This window comes from Ambystoma mexicanum, chromosome 7q (assembly GCF_040938575.1).
Source record: "Ambystoma mexicanum isolate Mex_15411 chromosome 7q, UKY_AmexF1_1, whole genome shotgun sequence".
Taxonomy (NCBI): Eukaryota; Metazoa; Chordata; class Amphibia; order Caudata; family Ambystomatidae; genus Ambystoma; species Ambystoma mexicanum.
In genome coordinates, this window is record NC_090941.1 from 624,638,874 (window position 1) to 624,664,564 (window position 25,691).

At 51.7% G+C, this 25,691-nt stretch overlaps 1 protein-coding gene across 11 annotated transcripts in view; it reads right to left on the reverse strand.

Moving 5' to 3' along the window:
• Positions 1 to 25,691, reverse strand: part of PDS5B (PDS5 cohesin associated factor B) — a 2,333,811-nt gene that overhangs the window by 327,397 nt on the left and 1,980,723 nt on the right. For all 11 annotated transcript variants that reach the window (XM_069639007.1, XM_069639003.1, XM_069639002.1 and 8 more), the window contains one exon: positions 15,075 to 15,183. In XM_069639007.1, coding sequence (XP_069495108.1) covers positions 15,075 to 15,183 — 109 coding nt within the window. The remainder of the gene's footprint in view (positions 1 to 15,074; positions 15,184 to 25,691) is intronic.

Sequence of the window (25,691 nt, forward strand, 5' to 3'; positions counted from 1 at the left end):
GTCGACGACCCCCTCGGAGGCGGAGCCTCGAGAGAAGTCATCGACGACCTTGGCGCCACAGGCGTCGACGTCTTCTTCGAAGATGACACAGGATCACGCGGTCTCGAGCGCGTCGAGGACCGGGACCTGGAACGGGCATGGCGAGAACGGCTACCCTTGTCCGAGCGGGACCTCTCCCGCGAGCCGTGCCAACCACCCAAGCCCGAAGGCGTACGGGCGGTGTCTTCCGACCGGTGCCGACCGACCCCACTCGGAGGCGCGGACGGACCGGTTCCCTGCGATTCAAGAATCGCTAGCATCTGCTTCCCGAAGGAAGCCCATCCCTCCGGTGTCGCTTGCATGGAGGGATAAGCGACCCGTCGACGGGCGGAGTCCTCGGAAGAGGACGGGGAAGGCGACCTACGCCAGTGCTTCCGGGAATGCCTCGAAGAGACAGAGGAGTGGCGAGACCGACTCCTGGAAGGAGACCCACTGGACTTCCGACGATGACGCGGAGAGTCACCCCTCGAGTCATCCGTCGAAAGCCCTGCAGACCTCGACTTCCGGGGTTTAGACACCCGGCCTACCGACAGCTTCTTCTTGTGTTCCCGCAAGGCCTTTGCAGTGAGCGACTGGCAGTCGACACAGTCATCCGTATCGTGGGCCTCCCCGAGGCACCAGAGGCAGGCGTCGTGCGAGTCCGTGACCGACATCTTGGACCCACAGTCCCCGCAGTTCTTGAAGCCCGGACGCGGGGTTGAAGATGAGAAAGACATCGCCACGAACAGGTCTACACAACAAACAGAACAGGTTCAACGAACCGAGAATGAAAACAGCAAACTCCAACGAGTCGAGGTGTACCGAGATTCACGAAGCAAACACGTTCGTGGAAAAAACGGAACTGAGGCTATGGGCGTCGTGCGTCCTACTTGTCACATCGGGTGACGTCGGCCGTCGGAGGTCGTCCTCGGGGACGGCGCATCGACGCAGGAGCCAAAGATTTTCTGAAGCAGCACAGCTGTGGACATTACCGGTCAGATATGGAATACGTCGGAGGTCCCAATCCCCTCGAAATGATATTACGGTGAGTAATGCATGTCTTCTGATGCTTGTTAATCTGTTTAGAATCACATGCTGTGCATAGACTAGCGAGCAGTACCCGGAGTTGGAGGTGGGTTGTGAGAAGGAACAGTAGTGAAAAGAAGATGTCTTAATACTGCTTGCCCCACCTGAGAATCGGACCTAGAATGAGTGTCTAAGCAATAGTGTTTTGTAAATGTGTGTACAGAACTCCAGGTTGCTGCTTTGCAAATGGACTGAAGGGGAACATTTGCAATGAATGCTATGGAAGCCCCACTGCCCCGAGTAGAGTGTGCTCTAGGCTTGAAGGGCAGTTCTCTCTTAGCAAGAGTATAACATAGTATAACCAGCTGCCACAAACAAAAAACTGGTTTGTCCTCCTCAGTGGTTTCGTTCTTTCTAGGTAAAACATGACTGCCCTGCCCACATCTAGTGTGTGTAGGCTTCTTTCGGCCATGCTAGTGGGATTCTGGAAGAAAGTAGGTAGTTCAATTGATTGATTCACATGGAACTTCGAAATCAATTTTGGCGCAAATCGGGGATGAGTGCGCAGAACCACCATTATCCATGTGGACTGTAACAAAAGGGTCTAGAACTGAAAGGGCCCAAAGTTCACTAACCCTTCTAAAATAAGCGATAGCCACTTGGAAGGCCGTCTTATAAGTAAGGTCTTTTAGACTTGCTTCATGCAATGGTTCAAAGGGTGTTACGCTCACCTGGTCTCTGCGGAGGCATTGGGGCACGGTTGCAGCCCTCCCTGGAGTTAGATCACCCCCTTCTGGTTTTGTCCCCTGTGGATCAGCTATGGGCAGCGACAATCGGTGGCACTGCTCCTGCGTGGATATGGGAAAACGTGAATGCGCCCATAGTTGACACTGGTATCTCCCAACCCCTTCGACCTAAGGTGCGATTTCTGTGGGGACGTACCGGCCCATAAGGCTCACCTGTTTAGTGTGAATGATGAGCTCTCCGTCCTGCTACTTTTGGCAGGAGTGCATGTTGATGGAATAGAGTTCCTTCACCGATTCCCGAGTAATAGTCCAGTCCAGCTGCGACTAAGTTCCTCTTTCTGCTTTCTCTCAATGTCTCTGGTCTTTTCCCTCTTTCTTCTTCCTCTCAATGTCTTGATGTTATTGCTCTCAATGTTGTTTTTTCACTGAATAACGTTCCTCTCTGTTTTCTCCCAAATAGGTGGAAATGCGGCCTAACAACTGCTGTGGAGGCGCGGAACACGGCTCAGCAGAAGATGGATGCAACAACGATGTCCAGCAGCAGGTGAGTGATGGCTTTAGGGAAGGTGCCAGGTTTTAATGGCAGCGCGCCCTTAACGTAATGGCTGTTAAGTGTCTAACCTTGTCTTTTGCAGGTGCTGCGAGTTCGGATGGAGTGCGTTGTGCCTAGATGATGCTGTCTGCGTTGCGAGATGTTTGAAGGTGAGCCGCGTTGCCAGGAATAAGATGTCTGTGCTCCGAGATGTTCGCAGGTGAGCCACGGTGCCAGGAAGAAGATGTCTGTGCTCCGAGATGTTTGCAGGTGAGCTGCGGTGCCAGGAAGAAGATGTCTGTGCTCCGAGATGTTTGCAGGTGAGCCACGGTGCCAGGAAGAAGATGTCTGCGCTCCGAGATGTTTGCAGGTGAGCCGCGGTGTTAGGAAGAAGTGTACAGGTGAGAGCAGGATCCTCCAGATGGTAATTACGGATGAAGATGGCAGGATCTCTCCAGGTAAGATGAATCCCAGGCGACGGTGAGCGTTACGCTGCACGGAGGTGTAGAATAACGCGAAGCGTGCACCTTGGGGTTGGGCTGGCTTTTATAGCTGAGCTCTTAAGGCCACGCTCCCTAGCACAGTCCTGCATGCCACACCCTGCCACTCCTAGAAGTTGCACATGCAGATGCAGACGGAGACCAGACCCGTACTAGTTACACACAAATGAGAGTTCTTGAGAGTATTCCTGCCCATAATAAAGAGTTCCTGTTCCATTCCAAGCACTTCTGCCCATAATGAAAATGTCTTGTTGAAGTTCTTCCATGCGTCCAACCAGGCCCCCTCATTTATAAACGTCCCAAAGGGACTTGTGTGAACCATGATGTCCCCTGGTCCCTCCACTTGATGGTGCCGCTACTGTGATCCTGGGCAAGTGGCCATGACAGCACTCACCCTTAAGGCCCCTCTCAAGGGTGATCCTCTTCCCGGCCCTGGTTTGGTGGGGTTACCATGGAATTGTCTAACCAATCGAGGGGCATGAACATATTCACTGGGTTCCCAGGTTTGGTCTTGAGGTCCGTATCCTTTCCAGTCTATTAAATAATACAGTTTGGACCGAACCACCTTGGAACCCAAGATAGAATTAACTTCATATTAGGGTTCCCCATTTAGTAATTCGGGCTCTGCCAGAGAATCAATCCGTGTATTTGGTTTCATGGGTTTGAAGAGCGAGACAAGAAATACCAGGTGAATTTTCATGTGCGATGGTAACTCCAACTTCATGGCGGCAGGGTTTATTATCGCCTTGATAGTATAGGGGCCCAGATATCTGGGGCGGAAGGCCTGTGGTCCTTTCAAAGGTATGTGTCTAGACGCTAACCAGACTATCTCCAATGTGGTAATTGGGAGCTTCTTTTCGGTGCCGTTCAGCAAACAGTTTTTGTCTTTCTTTGGCCTTGTTCAAGTGTTCTGTTGCTTCCTCAAGAACTTGAGTGATGGATTTGTGCAAGGTTTGTATTGCTGGCATTTCCACGGATCGGGTGGATCAAACACTGATGTCCATGGGTGTCTTCTGTGTAGAGTATAGAATGGAGTTTGTCCAGTGCTTGTATGAACCGAATTGTTGTAGGCATACTCTGCTACCCAAGTATGTTTTTCCAGGAGTCTTCGGAGTGCTGAAGCATACATCTTAAATATTGTTCTAGCGTCTGCTGTGCGTGAACCATGATGCCCCCTGCTCCCTCCACTTGATCGTGCCGCTCCTGTGATCCTGGGCAAGTGGCCATGACAACCTGTCCCCTCGGCTTCTTACTGTGTAAACGCTGGTCCGCGAGCATTTCGTTCTCGTGATCAGACCACTTCTGAAAGTCGCAGGCTCTGCTGCTCTCCTTGGTTCCACCCCTCACAGGTGTCATACCGTCAGGGGGGCTTCCCCTGCTTACGCTCTCTGCTCTCTCTGGACTTCACCTCTCCTCCGTCTGTGCGTTCTGTCTTCAGTCTACTCATCTCAGTTATATGGAGGTTTTTCCTTACAGAGACAGATCTGCTTTCTTGTTTGCAAAATTAAAGTTACTCACCGTAGTGACTAGAGTACTCATAGTCCATAGTCCCCTTTCCTTCATCCTTGTGGGCGTCCCCAACATGGAGACGGTCAAGGAATCTTTTACAGTGCAAAAATAGAGCTTCCCCTTTAAATTTAGTATAGTGCGTGGGGGCACGGCCTCAGGAACGTCCCATTGATGCCCCACCCTCTGACGCCTCACCCCAATCCCCTTTGAACACATCGGATGCTTAGATACCTGGCTACACTTATTACCTATTAGTCATTGGCATACTATAGGGGAAGGTGGGTGGTACGTATGGAGGAAAGGGAACTATGTTCTATGAGTATTCTAGTCACTACAGTGAGTAACTTTAATTACTCATACGTCCCGTCCCCTTTCCTCCATCCTTGTCGGCGATTCCACCAAACAAGAACATAGGGTGGAGCTGTAATAACCTGCCTCACATCTAGGATGAAGCAAAAAGGTTCTTCAGATCCGCCTGACCAAACTCTGTGTCCAGTGAGTTGTGCTTACAGTAGGCTGTCGTGGTGGCCCAAGTAGCCGCCTTGCTGATGACATCCCAAGAAGCATGTCTCTGAAACACGCTAGACAGCCGTGGCCTTCGCTCTGACTGCATGGGCATGAATCTCCTTTAGAACACGTTTGGCAATGGCCGTGTACATCTTCAAAATGATCTGAACCATCTAACGGGCCTTGGAAGCCTGAGAGCTGGGGGAGGAGCCCCCAAAAGTCACAAACAATGCCTCAGACTTCCTGAAGAATTTTGTCAGAGAGAAAAAACATGAGGACCCTCTTGAGGTCCAAGGGATGTAGGGCTCTCTCTACCTCTGATTGTGGGTTCGGGAAAAAGACCAGCAGGCAGATCTCTTGATGCAGATGCAATGGAAAGACCACCTTGCTCAAGAAGTTTGGGTGAGTGCGCAAGATGACCTTGTTGTTGTGAAATGCAGTCAAGGGCTAACATGAAAACAACGCTTGCAGCTAACTAAACCTGCATGCAGAGGTGAGAGCCACCAGTAGAACAGTTTTTAGTGTCACTAAGCAGATGTACAACAGAGGCCATCGGCTCGAAAGGCTTCAGCTGCAAACTTGCAAGAATCACATTGAGGTCCCAGACCAGTTGCGGCCTAAGCACCAGAGGAAAAAGCCTAGACAACCCCTTAGGGTGGGCCTTAACCACCGGGTTGGCCGTCGACAAACAAATGCTCAGGGGAATTCTTGTACGCCCCAATGGCTGCCAAGTACGTACGGGAAGTATCCACCTGGACTCTAGAGAGTCAGGTGTGCTGCAAAAGCCAGTACGTCATCCAGAGGACAGGGTCCAGACCCTTGTCACAAACCCAATGGCAGAACCTAGTCCATTAGCTCTTATACTGGGACCGAGTCGAGGGCCTCCTGGCCTGCTGAATGATGTCCAGTTATCATCCCAAAATTGAGCATGCTTAAGCCTCAGCAGGTCAGAAATCAGGCCGCCAGGGCCAGCAGGCCCAGATGTTCCACTGCCCGCCCTGCTGTGTCAGGAAGACCCCGCTGGAGATCGGAAGGGGGACGGGACCCTGGGAGCATAACTGCAGCAGATCCGAAAACCAGGGTCTCGAAGGCCAGTGGGGGGCAATCAGGACGAGGCTGCAACCCACTGAAGCCTGGCACTTGCGGAGGCTCCGTTGGAGCAGAGGGGTGGGCGGGAACACATAACTGCGGCCATGCCAACGGATCTGGAAGGAGTCTCCCAGTGACCCCTGACCCTGTCCTGCCCATGAAGCAAACTGGGGGCACTTGGAATTCAGAGGGGATGCAAACAAGCCCAGGTCCGCGAACCCCCAACACTAGAACAGGGGTAACAAGGAGTCGGTGTGAAACTCCCACTCTGAGGTGTTGAACCCCAAGCAGCTCACCTGGTCCGCTTCTGAATTGCTGTCTGCAGGGAGGTGGACTGCTGAAATCCCAACCCCCTCTGTTGTGGCCCATTCCCACATCTGAAAAGCCTCCATGCAGAGGGGGGAACGGGTGCCACCCTGCTTGCTCAGGTAAAACATTGTAGCAGAACGGACCGTCCTGACCAGTACAGACTGATGAGGAGCAAAAATGCATTGAGGGTCAGGCCCACTGCCCTCAGCTCAAGCCGCTTGATATGCAGGAGGGCTTCCGTCCTGGACCATGCGCCATGAATTACATAGCCTTCCAGAGTATCTCCCCAGCCCGAAAGAGAGGAGTCAGTCGTCACCACCAGGGTAGGCTCCGGTCAGGTGAAGGGGGCTCCCACTGAAACATTGCAATCTATCATTCACCAGCCAAGATTGGGCAGTATCAGCAGTGGTATTGGGATCCTGTCCGACTGAGACCCCATCCTCTGATCCCAATTGGCTGCCAGGTCGAGTTGGGTGGAGCTGGAGGCGCCTCAACTTGAGGCGAACGTGCTGTGCAGTGAGCATGTAGGACGCCATCAGTTGCAGATGTGCTGGAACCACCATGCCGAGTTGGTGAGAAAGTGCCCCACCGCCTTGCGGAGGGACTGGACCCTTTCAGTCTTAGGGAACACCCGTTGAACGGTAGTGTTCCAACGCACCGCTTGGAAGACCAATTTCTGAGATGGGCACAACTGTGACTTCCTTTGGTTGACGGAGAAACCCCAGCTGATGAAGGCCATCCGCCAATCTCTGGCAGGAGTGCACCACCTCCAGGGTGACCCCACCCTCAGCCGCCAGTCGTCCAAATTAGGGTACAGAAGATGTCCCTTCCAAGCCGAGAAGGCCGGCCACTGCGTTCATCAACTTCATGAAGACACGAGGGGACGATTTCAGGCCGAAGGGCAGCACCTTGTACTGAAAGTGGTACGACAATTGTGAACCGCAGAAACCTCCAATGCGGTTGGTAGATGGGTACATGTAGGAACGCATCCTTGAGGTCCAGGGAACACAGACAGTCCCCTGCACACAAAGCCTCTACAATGTGCACGGAGTAATCATATTGAAGCTTTCCAGTGGTAAAGACAGATTTAGAATTGACAGCTCCAGGACAACCCTCAGGCCAGCCTGGTTGTTCTTGGGTATAATTATACCAGGCTACTCTTTGACTAAGTTATATCCATTATAAAGCAAACTTTACCATAATTTTGATACCCATTGTATGGTTAATTGCAGGACAAACAAATAAATGTACCTATACATCAACAGGATTTCTAACTCTGCAACATACACTATCCTCTTTAGTCTAAGCAAGCTACATTTGTAAGTACATTTCTAATCAATTTGATAATTTACTTTTTGACCATTATAAGTAGTGGCCCCAAAACATTGTTTTGTCTTGGTCTACAGGTTAATCACTTACGGTTTGAAGAGAGGAATTAATATACAAACAAATTAACAATGAACCTACTCATAATATGATGAATAGATAGAGGGACACCGCATTATTTTTTTCACTGCACCTCCTGAAGAACCACCCGACAGCAAGGCGCGGAAACACGTGTCGAGGTCCAGGCACTCAGACTACTGGAACTTAAAAAGTGCATCAGTGAAGACAACTGAACTTTATTCTTTCTTGTTTTCTTTTTGACTCAAGCACATATTTCTAACTATTAACGGTTCAAATTAAGCTCACAACTGAATGCATTGCGATCTTTTTTGGTAAAAGCGCAACTCAGGACTTGTAAATCTCTTCTAGTTGTTCTTGGATACCGCAAAATTACTGGAATAGTACCCAGAGGCTCTGTCTGAAAGAGGAACCAGCTCTATCGCCTGCATCTCCAAGAACGAAAGGACCTCTCGTAAAAGAGCCGGGGGGCCCGATTTGACAAAGAGGAGGAGAGGATGGTAGAGGGAAAGGAAGAGCAAGACTGAAGCCCATGGAGACTAAGGACAGGATCAACGGGTTGCTGAAAAGATACTTGCACAGGTTTCCGGTTAAAAAGCCAAATGCCCCCCCCCACAGGCGAGCTGTGTTCCCCGACCTTGACGTCACTTCTTCTTGGCGTCAGAGGCGGGGGCAGAGGAGGGGGAGCAGAAAAACCTGTGCAAAGTCTTCTGCTGCTTCCTCCTGTTGTCGCTGGGCGACCTGTCGGGCATCAGTGTACCACATTCCCGAAACCCCTTGAAGCCGCAGAAAGCGTGGGGTTTAAACTCAGTCCTGATCTGGGACTGGGGAAAGGATTTCTGTCCAGGTTTTGTCAGGGGGCCAATGACTTGGCGGTTTGAGTGGAGGTTATTTTCTATGTCAACTCGTCATTGGTTGAGGAATCAAAAAGGTCCACGCCCTCAAAGGGCAGATTCAGGATCCGCACCTGCACGTCAGATGAAAACTTAGTGGCATGCATCCACGCCGTCCTCATCCCGACACCAAGGCACAGCCCTCTGCGTGCTGTGTCGATGTGTGAGACCGAAGACTCCATGAGGCCCTGCGCAAAGGCCTGGTAATCTCCCAGACCGGCATTGAAGGAGGCTGGCTTGTGCAAAGGGAGATCGGGCAGAAATTCCCCGACATCCCACCATAGCTTCTGGTTAGCTGCAGCCAAGAGGGCTTCTGGTTTGGCTGGGCGCAGATGCAGTCTTGAGATGGAATAGCAGCACCATCCCAAAGACTCGAGGAACTTGTCCTCCTTGGAAAGACAAATGGAGGTGGCTCCCATGGAGGAAGACGACTAAGACGATGGTTTAGAATATAATGAGGCCGCAGACATCACTGAAGAATGAGGCTGCGGTTGGGAGGCTTGAGGATTGGCTCCCCGTCCGTCAGTCTGAACCTGCTGTCCAGCTTCTTGTTCATCTGGGCGTTGGCCCTGGGCCCAGACCTTTCATGCCAACTGCCGGACATCCCTTGTTAGGCAGAAACCTGTGCAGTTCCCTCTGGGACCACTGCAAAAGATTTAAGACTACAGGTGTTGGCAGTAAACCCACTTGGTAGCAGTCTGCACCGCACAGATTCACTGTGGTAGCTGTGGCTGAGCAGTCAGACTTCCCTCAAGAAGAGTTAGGCAGTATACAGAGGATACATAATAGGTACAGAGGTACAATAGCACAAGCAAACACTGACCAGAGCTAGGTGTAAAAGTATAAACTTATTTATTAAAGGTACACTCATAAATTACACTAGCACATTAGAGAAGATAAGAAAGTCAAACACAGTTACTATTACTCATATGTACATCCCTAATCGTTTGTTGGACAATTCTAAGTTAACACCACTTATTTCCAACCAGAGGTGAGCGCTTAACGTTAGATGGTACTCCAACAAGTATTACCAAAAGGGAGGGAAAAGGCAGAAATAAAGAGAGCAGTTAGGTAAAACACTTTTCACATAAGGTTAGCAAAGACAGTAAATGGTGGAACAAGGGGAATTAGTTTGGGGCCCGCGTTAGAGGGAGCCAGGCGAAAATGTGCCCAAGATCACACAATGTCACAAGTCTTTGCAGGTGAGTAGAAAACGGTTTTACTATGGTTCTGAAAAGTTTAGTTAGGGTGTCCCAGACCTACCCAGGTTCGAGAGCCGAGGGCTAAATCTACCCCGTACAATCGGTGGCAAGGGAGGCCGGGCGGAACACAGTACCTTTAAAAGTGGAAAGATTCCTCCAGCGGTGGTAGTCGTTCCTGGTAGTGGGTGCAAGTCGCGGCGTCGTCCCGAGGAAGAGGTGATCTCGACGGGGAGGAAGGCTGCAGGTCGTTGCACTACCAGGGATGAGGCCAGCCGTGGAGTTCTCCGGTCACAAAGGATTTTTACCCCTCTTACGCGGTTGAGGTAAAAAGTGGTATCCCGGTTGCCGGGGTGCTTGGCACAGGCAAGGCGGCCACGAGATGCTTCGGGACGGCGAAAAGAAGGCAGCAACTGGTTGTCCCCACCAGTTAAGGGAAGAAGACTCTCCGGCGGGAGATCTCCTCTGTCGTCGGGAAAAGTGGTGAGACGATTCTGCAGGGCTTCACCGGTGGTGTCGTCTTGGCAGGTCGGCTCGGCTTCTTAGGTCCTGTGGCGATTTCTGAAGAACCAGTCCTATAAACCCTGCTTTTATGCAGAAGCCCGCCAAAAGTGGAACAAAGGCTCGACTCGGGTTCAGGGTTACTGAAGTGAACCTAGACGCCATTTTGGCGGCGAGTTCCGGCAAAAAATCCCAACCGGTGAATTTATATTAAATAAATAAACCGGCGGTATCTTTAACATTGCACCAAAAAGTGGTGCATCAAAAACCAATGGGAAATCCCATTGGGAAATATTCCGGTGGAATATTTCCGTGGTATCCACTGCCACCAGCCAGAACTCGGCGAGGGGGGATGGGACAGTACCCCCTCGACAACAGACCCAGGGGCAATCTAATTGCCCCTACCAGTACTTCCACAGTAAGATGGTTTGTACTGGTTAAGTTCCTAAGTTAAGACTAGTAAAGTCAATGGTAACTTTACAGACCCAGGGAGACAGTAGTCAGTCCCAGGGTGTGGAGTCTATGTTTGGGGGTCTCTAAGACACCCCTGTGCTACTGCACTGAGGGTGCTGTGTAACACACATTCAAAAACCAATGATGGCCTATGGGGAAAATTACCCCCTAGCCCATAAGCACATAGCAAGTCACAGAGAACACTCTCAAGTCATGTCCAAGAGTGAGGGTAAAAGAGTCTCACTCTTGGCAGGAGAAAAAATAAACCCCACAAAATCCAGCAAAGCTGCTGGGGGACTCACTAGGTTAGGAAATTCAGCCTAAACAGAGAATTCTTCCCAACATCCCTCTTGAGAGGGATGCCTGACCGGGCCGGCCTGCACTTACCCAAAACCTCTGCTAGCACTCTTCGGGCAGAGGGACCCCCCAAGAACTCCACCAGGCCCTGAAGGCGGTCATGAAAGGCCTTAACGGATGCCAAGGGTTCATCGTCCTGGGCGTCATCATTGTCATGGTCTCCCCACATCTCTTTTTGACAGACCAAGGGGAGGTCTGGGTTGAGGGGGAGGCGTTGGTGGAACACAAGGTGGTGTCTGAACAACTGGTAGGGCCTGGATCGGCGGAGGGACCAGCACTGGAACCGGCAGCACTGGAGGGGTATACACAGATGGGGGCACAGGGAGGCGCCACCTGCAGGATGACCTTCACTATATCCTTCAGGAGACCCTGTTCTGAGGGGAATGCATGAGGAAGACTACTCGCTCGAAGAAGCAGTCCTCGCAAGCCACCGGGTCCATAGACGCCCAGCCCTCAGAGGCGCTGGTTCTCCGTTCCTGGTCAAAGTACTGAGGCGCCTGAGGCGTGTACACGTAAGGCTGCGATGGGTAGATGTACCCCTAAGGAGAGCAGATGCCCGTCCCGAAAATCCGCTTCAAGAGGGAAGAGCCATGGAATTTTTCTGCACAACCCATTCAATGGGCGAGAGCACAAGCAGGCCCAGAGTTGTAGCCAAGATGGCCGCCGGCCTGGCATGCTCCGCCATGTGTCTCTCTGCCATTTTGAAGCCTTGCGCCACGTACTGAGCAGGCGGGCGCGAAGGCGGTGAGCCAGAAGAGGCCTCAGATATGGGAGGATACACCTTGGGGTCTTGCACCCGCATCTGAAGTGTCGTCCTCAGAGAGGACTCTGGTAGGCACTGAGCCCTCGGCCAGATGGCCGGTAGACGTAATGCCCTGACACATGCCCTCAGAGCGAGCTCCGGTAGGCTGGATGCCCTTGGCAGCTGTGCTGGTAGCCGTGCTGGATTGTGCACGGCTGGAGGTGGCACTCGACGATCCCATACCACTTGGGGACAAAGAGGAGGAAGAATTTGATCGCCCCTCTGTGGACCGTACGATAGGGCCCTAAGCCCCTCAGCTTCGGAGTCGGTAGCCTGGATGGCCTCAGGTCTGCTCCCGGAAGAGCCCCTTGGCTTGGGAGCCGGTAGCCTTAGAGGCATCGAGCCTGCCAGCACCTGAATCCGAGGAACCCCTCTCCCTGGCGATGGAATCGCCATGCTGAACAGGGGGCCTACCTTGGTCTTGATGAGAGGTACTGGAGACAAAGTCATTAAGGTGGGGCATAGGGGAAGTGTGGAAGATCTCCCTCCACTGCTACAACCAATTCTTCAATGCCCTATGACCGAGAGCGCTGCAAGCCGAACATGCGTCCCAGCGGTGGACGGGCCCCAAACAAGACAGAGTGCATGGGGGATCGAGGCCGGGAACGAGCGGTCGCATAAGGCAGATCTAGTGAATCCTCCTTCAGCCGGCATGCGCTGGGGGAGGCGAGGCAAGGCACCGAAGGGAAGTTATATAAAATTGAAAAAACTAAAAGCTAAAAAAGTCTGTGCGCTGGCTGCCAGGTCCGACAGTCCATGTGGAAAAAGGGATTGAGGTGAGGAGCCGGGTGGCGGGGCCTCAGCGGGGCATTCCCACGCCTGACGACGCGCCCTCTAACGCTATACTAAATTCAAAGGGGACTCTCAATTTTTCGGTGCCAAAGGTTTCGGTACCGTCCTCATGTTGGGGGCCGCCCACAAGGATGGAGGAAGCGTATGAGTAAGTATATTTTAGCTTTGTTTTTGGCCAAGCCCCTGGCTTCTATAGTGTTCTTCATATCCGACAGTCCCATATATGCCACTATGGGAAATTGCTTAGGGCGTTCCTCACAGGAATGGGAGTCTGTGTCCCTTAAGGAAGAGTCTCTCCCAGTGATGTCCCACTTGTCCAGACCGCTAGGGAGGGTCTTCCAAAGCGGGCTCACCTCCCTAGCCTCAAAAGGGAGGCTCCTCCTTAGGGAGAAGGGAAAATTTCCTTAATTCATCACACAACCTAATGTATTATGTTGCCTATAATTTAAATGTCTAGTGTCTAATGTGAGAAACCAAACTGTGTCTCATCTACTAATCCCCGGGGATATCTCTCTCAGGCGGCCAGGGCACAGCCATCACTTTTGGATCCAACCCTGGGGGTGAGGGGTTTTCAGGGAGTGGGGGTGAGATGCGGTATTCCCCCCTTTCCCGTATCCATGACCACTCCCATTTCATAGGATTCTCTGATGTCGCAACTCCCCACCCCACTTTTCCACACAAACACTGGGCCGAGGGTGACTAAGACTAATCGGAATAGGCAAAGTCAGGCCCTTGACATTAATCGCACACATCTGATACACATGAGCTCTCCCCACACGGATAAAAGGCGGAACATAGAGACACTCTGATCAAGGTGGAACACGAGAAGCAGCAGAACCTCTGGAGCAGTGCGACAGATCAAGAGACGAGAGCCAGGGGTGAAGGAACCCAGGAGTTCCCAGTCGGAGGTTGTTGCCTCCAAAGAATCGTAAGAGATACGGATAGAAAGCCAAATTACAGACCAAAAGACTGCATTGTGTTTGAAAGACACCTGCGACCCTCTGGGGTGAACAACCGAGTTGGGAAGGCGAGGCCAAGCCTGTGGTATTAACCTTGACTTGTGAATTAAAAAGGCAAAGACAACAGAGGAATGCACACAGCCGGTGAGTTGGCAAGCGACATGAAAAACCAGTATGCGTTAAAGGAAGACTGAAGTTGCAAAAGTATATCACACAATTGAAGGCTGCACGCGTGTGGTGAGACGTGAAGAAAGGCAGACCTGTGGTGAACTTTAAATTACCGATAACTGTGAAGCCAGTGATACAGAGTGGTTGTTTTATTAAAAAGCAACGAAGTGAATTAACTTTAAAGAGCGTGATGATCAAGATTGACCCCAATAAAAGGGGAAGTAGAGAGTGACTATTGAACTCTTGTGCTTAAGAGATTTAACGCCATAGACCAAGAAACACTGGGGCAAATAACACAGGAGTATGAGTTGAAGGGAAGGTCGAAGTGGTCCTGCAGAGGTCTATAGAAAAAGCCTTGTACATTTGAAAGTATTCGACATCACGAGCCCTAACGAGGGAGACCAGAAGTGAAGTGGGATAAGTTAGGGGAAGAGAAGCCCTAACAAATGTGAATAAAGCTTGGGGAAGGGAACCCCTGCAAGTGCTGTGAGTGAGAGGTTCGAGCTATACTAAGGGAGGACTATGTGAACTTTTGGTTGAACTGTGAACCGGTTTGTGAACTGTGAAAGAACTTTTTTTAACATTGGAAAAGCGACTTTAACGTGGAAGGCCAGGAGGACCATGATCCACTTTTGAACTGCTTTATTGTCAGAACCTGAACCAGAGTGTGTCATCCTGTCAACGGGGGACGCCTTACTCTTTGTTGTCCAATGTGAGGAGGAGAGGCGACTCAGCCACTTTGATTCTTTATATTGTTCCCACTGATTTTCTTTGCATATATATAATGCCCTTTTCTCACTTTTTGTATACGACATAGGGTAGGCATTAGGTTTTGTAGTATAGGCCATTTTGATTTGACAGACTGACTAGGACTGTGTTCTTTATGATTTGATAGTCAAGACTATTCCCATTTTAACTATAGGGCATAATAGAAGTTTTCCCAAACCCAGAAAATTAAATAAAGGTTTTACAAATTGTATCTTTTGTGTCAGTGTCATACTTGTGATACCATGCCTCCCTTACACTTCACATTCAAGATGGGATTGCTTTGTTGCTTTTACAGTGATTAAGGTATCGTCAGACTGTAGCAGAAAAGGGTAGTGTTTATTTTGCTTGTCCTCATCCAACCATGCGGCATGTAATTTTATTCTGTAATTATTAAAAAGCATTCGAAATTAAAAAACTTGCTACAATTGCATAATCAACCTGTAAATCACAAGTGATAAGTTAAACCGTCATACTTATTCAGACCATATAGAACACCATGAACAAACCCCAATTTGTTTGACACTGTAAAATAATACACTTACCCTTAATAGATCCGAGTCATTACTTTTATCCCCCTTTTTATTTGGCAAAGGCGAACCCATCATAGTATAGTCTTCACATTCATTAGGATCCAATTCTGAACTGTCCAACCTTTCAATAAATGCAAGCAAAAGCAAAGTAAAACGCCACAAAACCTGCAGAGCATCGTGACAAAATTCAAGGTATTACAAGCAAATGATTGAAATAAAAACGTTGAGCAGGATGTGAATTAAAGGTTACAATTGACAGATCAAAAACGTAATCTAAAAGTTCATAACCACAAGCTATTAATATCTTAAGGATCAGAGAGTCAACTGCCAACTAAAAGGGGCATCTGTTTTCCTCTCAAATTACCACACACCAAAAGGGCAAGCATCTCTTCCACCCCCCTCAACTGTGCTTCATTTCTACTCTCACCTTTCTTTTGTCGCCACATTATTTTAAATAATTCAAAATAAATGAATGCAAAGGAACAAGTTACTTACCTATAACTGTTGTTCTCCAGCATGGGTCTGGCATGGATTCACATGCTCATGAATATTCCCCGTCGTCAGGCTGGGAATCCTCGGTAAAGAAAAAACCAGTATCAGTTTCGTTTCTGATCTGTCTTTCGTAGTAATAACCAATGACTGGTCTCTGCGTCATACTGACCACAGCCAATGACTGCCCTCTACCTAAGCCCCGCCTCTGGCAGCCATCTTCAGATTTGGAAGCACGTGAAGTGGCAGTATGACCAAGTGAAGAGCCGCAGAGGGGTAGGCGGGAGGGTTGGCATGTGAATCCATGCCAGACCCATGCTGGAGAACAACAGTTACAGGTAAGTAACTTGTTCCTTCTCCAGCATGGGGTCTGGCATGGATTCACATGCTCATGAATAAAGAATACATAGCAGTACACACATGCACAACCACGGGAGGTGGCAAAGGCTCAACATTAAGCATTACATCAAACTCAACATTGAGCAATCTTACCTCCTCACCAGGCTCACCTCAGGCGAACAGGTTGCGCAGCACTGCTTGGCCGACCCTGGACTCCTCCCTGGAATCCCGATCGACGCAGTAGAATTTCGTGAAGGTGTGCGTCGACCTCCACGTAGCAGCCCTGCATATGTCCAGCAGGGGCACACCAGAAAGGAACGCCGTGGTAGCTGCGATCGCTCTGGTGGAATGGGCTCTCGGACGGCCAGGCAGCGGTCGGTTTGCCAACCGATGACAGTACATGATACAGCCGGAGAGCCATCTGGAAATGGAAGCCTTCGAGAGAGCCTTCCCCTGATTGACAGGTCCAAAGTTCACAAAGAGTTGTGACGTCTTCCGAAAACACTTCGTGCGGTCCACGTAGAACTTCAGCGCTCTAGCCACATCCAGCGAGTGCAAAGTCCTCTCAGCCGGCGACGAAGGCGACGGGAAGAACACAGGCAACACCAAGGGTTCGTTGAGATGGAAGTCCGACGGTACCTTGGGCATGAAGGAGGGGTGCGTCCTGAGCACTACCCTCGTGTCGTGAAAAGTCAAGTACGGGGCCTTGCAGGAAAGGGCCTGGATCTCTCCCACCCGTCGTGCGGAGGTGATGGCCACAAGAAACGCTGTTTTCCACGACAGAAACTTCAACGGGGCCGAGTGCAGGGGCTCGAACGGAGGTCCCATGAGCTTGGTCAGCACCACGTTGAGCTCCCACGCCGGGGCCGGCGCCTTCACCGGCGGGAACGATCTGAACAGTCCCTTCATGAACTCTTTCACCAGACGATGAGACCACAAGAACGTCCGGCCCGTGGTTCTGGTGTATCGGGAGATCGCAGCAAGATGAATCTTGATGGACGCGTGTGCCAGTCCAGCTTTGGCCAGCGTCAGCAGGTACGGCAGTACCTGGGGAGCCGTAATTCGTAGAGGGTTAATCTTCTGTGCGTGGCACCAGACAGAGAACCTCTTCCATTTGTGTCCGTAGCATTTAAGAGTCGAGGACGCCCTGGCCTTTGCAAGAACCTCTCTGCAGTCGGCCGGTATGTCGTATCCTCCAAACTCTAGCGCTGCAGGAGCCAGGCCTGCAAGTTCAGCGATTTCGGGTCGTGGTGGAGGATGGCGCCTCCTTCCCTGGAGAGTAGATCCGCGTCCACCGGCAGCTTGATTGGCGGGGACCCTGACAAGTCCAGAAGGTCCGGGAACCATATCTGCCTCGGCCACGCAGGTGCGACGAGGATCATCCTGCACCGTGACCTCTTGAGCTGGTTGACGAGCCGGATTAGCAGTGGCAAAGGAGGGAACGCGTAGAGGAACAGGCCCTCCCAGGGGAACGAGAAAGCATCGCCCATGCTCCTCGCCTGGGAAAACCTGCTGGCGAACCTCCGGCACTTGGAGTTCGTCGCCGTCGCGAACAGGTCGATCTGGGGTGTGCCCCACCGTCGGAAGAGGCGATCCACTAGATCCTGCCGTAGTTCCCACTCGTGACACGAGCGCAGCTCCCTGCTGAGTGAGTCGGCGATGGTGTTTTTTATCCCTGCCAGATGAAACGGCACCAGAAACATCCTTTGGGCGACGGCCCAATGCCACAGGTCCTGCGCCTCCTTGGACAGCGCTGGAGACCTGGTTCCGCCCTGTTTCCTGATGTAAAACATGGTGGTGGTGTTGTCGGTGAAGATCCTCACCACCTTGCCCTTGAGGGACGGAAGGAAGGACCTGAGGGCCCAGAACACTGCACGGAGCTCCAGGACGTTGATATGGAGGAACTTCTCCGTCGGGAGCCAAAGGCCTCTCGCGTGCAGATTTTCGGTGTGCGCTCCTCACCCTTCCAGGGAGGCATCCGTGGTCACTGTCTCCTGGTGGTCTGGGGTCTGGAAGTCCATGCCCGCCGTCAGATGCGCGCGGTTGCCCCACCACCGGGCCGCTCGGCGGAAACTCTCATCGAGTGTGATCCTCTCCTCGAAGCCGCCCGTCGTTTGGATCCAGCGCGCGTCCAGGAACTCCTGCAACGGGCGCATCCGGAGCCTGCACATGGGAATGAGGTAGATGCAAGAAGACATCATTCCGAGGAGGGACTTGATGGACCTCACCTTGGCCGCGTCAGAAACCAACATCCGCTGTACCTTGCCCAGGATGGACCCGGTCCTTTCCTCCGACGGGGAGGCCAGAATGACACTGTGTCGAGCTTCGCTCCCAGAAACAGTGCGTTTTGAGCGGGTACCAGGTGGGACTTGGCATAGTTCATGGAGAATCCCAGGTCCGTGAGAAGTTGGACGGTCCTTGCCGTGTGCTCCACGGCGAGCTCCCTCGTCTTGGCTCGGATGAGCCAGTCGTCCAGGTAGGGGTAGACGTGGATCCCCTCGCGGCGCAGCTGCGCCGCCACCGGTGCAAGGCACTTGGTGAATACCCTGGGTGCCGACCGTAGTCCGAAGGGGAGGGCTTTGAACTGGTAGTGACGCCCTTGGACCACAAACCTGAGGAATTTTCGGTGCCCCTTTAGGATGGGAATATGGAAGTAGGCATCCTCCAAATCCAACGACGAAAGGAAGTCTCCTCCCTCCAGCTGCCCCAGGACGTGCTGGAGGGTGACCATCCGGAACTTCTGCGCCTTGATGAACTTGTTCAGACGTCGCAGGTCTAGGATGGGGCGCCATCCTCGCGTCTTCTTCTTCACGAGGAAGTATCTCGAGTAAACTCCGGAGCCCCGAAGCCTCTTTGGGACGAGTTCGATGGCGCCCTTCCTGAGCATCGCCTTTACCTCCAGGAGAAGCTGAGGGACGTGAAGCTCTTTCCTGGCCACGGGGGGGACGCGCGGGCACTTTCTTTGAAACTCGAGCGCGTGGCCCCGGGCTAAGGCGTCCAGCACCCAACGGTCGGTGGAGATGGACTCCCACACGCTGACGAAGCTCGCCAGCCGGCCTTCCACCGGGGTGCTTTGGTGGGGGCCCGACCCCACGGCCGGTTCAATCCTGTTTCGATGAGGCTTTGCCGCCTTGACCTTCTTGGCGACGACGGCGGGGTCCGCCAGACTTGCCTCGTCCTCTGTAGGCCTCCTGAGACGACGAGCGGGCCGCTTGACGGTAGGTGGAGAAACCGCCGCCGGAACCTTTGGAGGCGCCCTTGCCTCCGCTGCTCCGAAAGGGCGTCCGTCGTTGCTGCAGAACCCCAAGGGCCCGGGCCGTCTCAGTGTCCGCTTTAATGGCCTGAAGGGAATCGTCCACTGTTTTCCCAAACAGGTTGTTCCCATCGAACGGCATGTCCAGGACTCTGGTCTGTACGTCTTGACGGAAGTCCGTAGCCTTGAGCCATCCACGCCGCCTAAGGCACACGCCGTTGCCCAACTGGCGAAACCCAGTGTCGGCGATGTCCGTCGCAATAGTGATGGCGTGGTCCGACGCCACCTCGCCTTCCTGTAGGATCTCCAGGGCATACGCCCTCTTGTCGTCCGGTAGGAAGTCCAGCAGGGGAGCCAGTTTGTACCATAGCTCCCTGTCGTAGCGGGCCACGATAGCCAAGGCGTTGGCCGCTTTAATCGTCGTCGCTGCAGACGAGATGACCCTGCGTCCCATAGCGTCCAATTTCTTTCCCTCGCCGTCCGGTGGGGAAGTCGATGTGGAGGCCGCACCCCCCCCCGCTTTCTTCCTGGCCGCCGCGGAGACGACGGAGTCCGGGGTAGGCTGCGCCCCGAGATACAGGGGGGCCGCGTCCGGGACCCGGTACTTCTTCTCGTACCGGTCTCTTCTAGCTTGCGTCGTGGAAGGGTTCTTGAGGAGGGCGAGGCCCTCATCCCAAATGTCGTCCAGTAGAGGCACCGCGAGGACCGTCTTCCTCTTGGCCTCGCGCCGTTGATAAAGGAATCCTTCCTTTTTCTTCTCCTCAGGGCAGAGTTGGAAAAGCTCGGATGCCCTGGTGATCATGGAGTGGAACGATCCAATCTCGTCGGGCGGTGAAGCCCTGGTGGGAGGTGACGACGGTAGATCCTCGTCGTATACCTCGTCGTCCGTACCCGTCGCTGCCGTGTCAGTCCCCGTATCATCCCCTCGGGTGGACGGGGAGGAGGGCTGGACGGGGCGCGACGGCTGAAAAGGAGGTGGAGGGTGAATCCTTCTTTTCTTGGGCGGGGGAGCACCAGAAGGTCCCGGTTCAGGATCCCCCGACGGGAGAGGTTCCTCCGTCGGCAATGGTAGTCTCGTCCTTATCTCTGAACATAAGGACTGTATAGCCAACAAAATGGCCGCCGAGTTGTCTTGCGGCACTGGCAGAGGGGAATCCGACGGGCGATCAGGGGCCCCGTCGGCACCCTCGACGATGTCGTCGTCACCTGCGTCGGGATCCATCCCGACGGGCCAGTCTTCTTCCACGCCAAGGCCGTGGCTTAAGACCTCAATCAGCTCTTCCTCTGAGGTTGAGGCCGAATCTACGACGACGCCCTGCCCCCCCTTCTTCTTCCCCGCCGGGGATTTCACGGGGGTCCTATCGATGGACACAAAAGAGGACTCCCTCCGAGGTGGCAGGGAGACTCTGAGCCCCGAGGTCGCCACCACTGGTGTAGCCTCCACAGGCTGAGCCAGGACCGCCGCGACAGTATCGATAGAGGGCTTGGCCGGATGGATTAAGGCCTTCACCACCTTAGGTGCGCTCACCGCCTTATCCTTGAGGGGGGGGGGACACTGCCTCGCTCCCCCTCCGATGGGGCCTTCGAGCTCGACCGGGGCCTCTCCAGGAGCTTCGCCGGGTGCTCGCCCTTCCTCTTACCCGACCCAGAGCGTTGGCTCGTGGCTGAAGGTGCCGGGGAGGGTGCGCCCTGCCTGGCGCCCGTAGAGCCCGACCGTTCGGCGCTCCCGGTGCCAGCGGACTCGCGGTGCTTGGCCTTGTGTTGGACCCCCGTCGCCGGGGCGTCCTCAAAGGTCTTAGAAGACCGCTCGGATTTCTTCCTCTTCTTCTCGCCTGACGGGCTCTTCCCTTCCAGCCAGTTGGCGAGACGTTGATGGCGGTCCTTCATGGTCCGCTCCGACATATTGCCGCAAAACGCACAGTCCTTCTCCATGTGCGTCTTGTCCTCATGTAAGCAGTAGAGACAAAAGGAGTGTTCGTCCTTCTTAAAGACGTTCTGCAGCTGGCATCCAGGGCAGATCCTGAACAGCTTTCCGGGCGTCGAGCTTCCCTTCTCCTGGGCCATGTCCGGGCCTGAGAAACTTCTGGAGTCCTCCAAAAGCGTAGCTCGACGAAATCTTCACCCTTGAGGGGCGCAGACGAATCCGACACGGGTCCCCGTTGATCGGATGGAGAGTCGGTGGAGCTTGAGGCTCTTTTGACCGAAAAAAACGAAGTTTTTGAGAAAAAACGTGAAAAAATAGCACTAACGCTCGAGAGCAATAGCACGAGGATCCCAGCACATGAACGTGCGGTAAAAATCTGAAGATGGCTGCCAGAGGCGGGACTTAGGTAGAGGGCAGTCATTGGCTGTGGTCAGTATGACGCAGAGACCAGTGATTGGTTATTACTACGAAAGACAGATCAGAAACGAAACTGATACTGGTTTTTTCTTTACTGAGGATTCCCAGCCTGACGACGGGGAATATTCATGAGCATGTGAATCCATGCCAGACCCCATGCTGGAGAAAAAGTGCCTACACTGCAGAAACTGAATGATTCAGAAAGAAAAAATTAGAACGTACTAGAGAAATATATTTTTTAATAAAAAAAAGATCACATAGCAGCGACTAAAATACCTAAAGAACAAGTTACCTACTTTCAGTAATGTTATTCACAATGGAAACATTATTCCTACCAGATGCCTCATCTTCTAGAATAACTTCAGGCACAGATTAGATTCATAATTCTTATAACGGCCACAAAAGGGCACAGAATCATTCTTCACGGGCTCCGTCACAGTATTTGAATTGCCATTGGTTTTTTATAATCAGAACCGCATAAACCCAATAATCTGTTCTATTGAATTTTTCTTCCTCACAAAATTACCACAACATTACAAGAAATCTAATATTTGAGAGGAGAGAGGGAGGAATACGGTACTCATGAACATTCCTCATGTTAACTTGTTTTTTAATTGATACCTTCAATTCACCCGTTAGGAAATATTTTCTTTTTGTTGCTTTCCTCACAGGGGCTTCTATTGTACACCCTATCTTTTTGCTATTGTCTGCTTCCTGACCTGACATTTTAGAGGAAAGTAAAGCCTTCGGCTTGCGTTTTGCTCACTCTTATTGGATTTCTTCTATTTTGAAAGCGGCACACATCACCTTAAAGTGAAATGTGGTTAGGGTAGTTTCTATTCTTATTACTTTTTCTTTTGTAGCTTTGTGGTTACAAATACAATGCGTCGAGGATGGGCTGGTGGCAACGGCTATTTTTATACTGTGTTTTTACCTTTTTTCTTGTGCACTATTGTATTTGACCATTTAATGTCATAAAGAGTACCATATACACACTCTAAAGAACGTGCCAAAAGATATTCGCCTTTCCTTTGGCCTTTGCGTACTTTTTCCTTTTTCCTGCCCTCTCGGGTCTGGAATTGCCATATATGGAAAGCCTTTCCCAGGCTAAGCCTCTATTTTCTGGGCAAAGTGGCAGTCTGTGTTTGTGGCTGGATGTGGAGGCTGGGTCTGTCTGGACCTTGCCCACATCCGGACCACAGCGTGTCTGTTGCTAGGCGGAATGTGTGGCCAGTGGCTGTCCATGATTACACAGCCCCTTGACAGTTTGAATGGTGCATAGGCTTACCACTGGTGGACCTGGTGATGACACCAGTCCAAATTCTTTCTGAAAGGAGGACTCCTGCAGTCATTTGATAGATCATAGCTGGAGCCAAAACCCCTATGGAGGGTAGCCTGCTGAAGACCAGAGGATGACTGTTGCAGCTGACCAGCATTGCCCTCAGTCCCTACGAAGCCCTGCACTTCTCTTCTGATCTCAAGAAGGCCTTAGTCGGTGCTTCAAACCCTGGACTGGTGGGAACAATCTATCCCGACTCCTGCTTCAGAATCCATGCCTGTTGGGCCTTCCGAACCGTGCCTGGATCACCCGCTGGACTGACCAGTTCCACACTGGGACACATCGCTGCACCATTCTCCATTCTGAGTGCAACCTTGGAACTTAGTGGATCTTAAGATTAAGTAACAAGACCCCAGCTCCTGCAGTTCCAGCTTTCCTGACTGAAGAGAAGCTGTGCCGGACTAGGTCTCCTTGCGTGACTGGGATCGGTGCCGTCCCCAGAGTGGTGGGACTGGGAGAGAAACGCATTCAAACTCCACTTATATTTGGGAACACTTACCTGCACCATTGTTTTAGGGGTAGCTGTTGTTGCTATGCAATAGTGATCCCACCTGAACAGTGTGACTTGCAGAACTGCTGACATTTCAGGCACTAGGCTGCATTTCCTATCAGGGCTGGACTAGGGAACTTATCCTAAGTTGATCTGTTAGGTGTTCTACTAATTTTACATATCTATCTTTTCTGGCTTTGAAACATTGTTTTCCTGATTCTCTCTTGCATTATCACACAGAGTTATACAAGGTTGCTAAATGTACTACCTATTGCATAACTGTTTCTAAAGGAAAAGTGTTGGTGTTCCATCAGTAGAACCCCTAATGGAGAATGTATATACTACTCAAGGGTCATATATAGGAGAACATATAAAGAAATGTTATATTATTTGCTCTCCTCTTATTTTGTCATGTTTTTATTCCAAAATGTGTTTCGAGCTGTGCACTCTCCTTCAGAGCTGTTGGTGGTGGTGTAGTAGCTCCATACAGAGTCTTTTAGTTTCTCTAATGTGTACAATTATGTTCTCCTCTTATTTCATGAATAATTCCACAAGTGTATTCTTGATCGCTGGGTGCACACTACAATTAGCTATTGCGCAGAAGTATTGGTTTATTCTTGTATTTAGCCTGTTGTATTTCACTACTACATTCCATCAGGGTGTTCCCTTTACAAATCTCGTACTGACCATTCCATGAATGTGCATTCCAAAAACCACATGTTGAACGCCAGCGAACACCTGCAGACATCTTATCCTGGCAGTCCTACGGCTGATCAAAATAATTCATCCCATCCTAAAATCTTCCCAGAGATCCAGTTCTGAACTGGGATCTCTCAATAGTCAGGAATGGAGAGTGACATTGTTTGGATTTGGATTAAGAACCTGCCTGCTACAGAAGATCACAGCTCACTGAGAGCTTCTATAATGGGCAGATCATCATGTCTAGACGTTTTGGGTATGTGTTGCTCCCTGCCTAAATTGGTGACACAAAGACCATTCTGTTACTGAATCTTCCCAGCCACTGCACGGTGAACATAATGAGTGGCATATGAGGGAATGCACAGAGATTTGAAATCCAAACATCACCAGAGCGTATCAAATGCTCCGCTTGGAAGCAAAATAGAAAAAACTTCCCTTTCTCGCTGGAGGGGGTGCGGGGGTGGATCAATTTGTGGAACTCGCCGCACAGCAGGGTCCATCTGTGCTAATTCCTCAAGCAACCACATTTGTGAGGTTGCCACCTAGCAGCAGAAAGCAGATGATCAAACTTTTTGTTACCTGCTGTTGGGACAGTTTCTCTCTGCCCTTTGTTAAGAGGACTAGAGGAACAGACAGGGCAACAGGGTGTTCTGCAAACGTTTCCTGGGTCACCAAATGGTAGTAAATGGCTGAGAAAATCAAGGGATAAACCGAGGAGGGAAGCAGGTAGGTTCAAAATACAATGTAACATACATAATGCGGGTAGGAAGCCTTTGGCTCGCCTGATGTGTTGGACTACAATTCTCATACACCCTAGTCAGCATAGTCAATGGTGGGGGAGAGGAGTTGTACTAAATATCTGGAGAGCCACAGGATGCAGACCCAATGCACAACATTCAGTAAGGGAATGCCCACACTGAGGTTCTGAGATGAAGTACTTTTTAAAATAAAATACTTTGGGGGGTGGGGGGCGCTGTTGAGCAGCCTGGAAAATGGCTGCTTAGCTACTGGGCTCTGTGCACCATCGATGCTAATCCGTCAGCATCGGGGGTTGCCTTACTCATTCCATTATTAAACCTGTATGTGTGTGCAATATACATCCTGAGGGGTTTCCACTTCCAACCCTGAAGAGAATCGGAGCTCCAGTGACTGAATACTGCTGGTTCTGGTCTCAGCTGGGTGTGCGGCCTCATCGCCGGCTGGGTCGGGCCGTGAGTCGTGGGATAACAGGCCGTATACCCCTGGATTGTGGCCGGCCTGGACCTGATATCTGCTGCGATCCTACACTCTTGGAGGCGACTGACACTACCTCACCTTCCCATTACCGCCGACGACGACTGCTGCCCCGCTTCGGGCAGGTGCCGCGGGTGGGCCGCCCACCCTCATAGTGGTGGTGGTGGTGGTCCTACGCCTGTGAGCAGCGCTCCGTGGCTGCTGCCCTCCGCGCCGACCCAAGAACTCCCCCCGGACCCCTGCATAGGCTGCCTCTACGGATCTTGAGGCGTCCCCAGTGGCGCTGCAACTGAACACATCCAGCACCCACATAGGTGTCCCCCTGGAACACGGAGGCAGGCTGGATCCCCATTGCTGCAGGTGAGGAGCTGGGGGCGGCCACATACTGAGACACTGAGAGCCTGCTGATACAAGGCCTGTGTCCCCTGCTTTCATCCTCTGTGGCA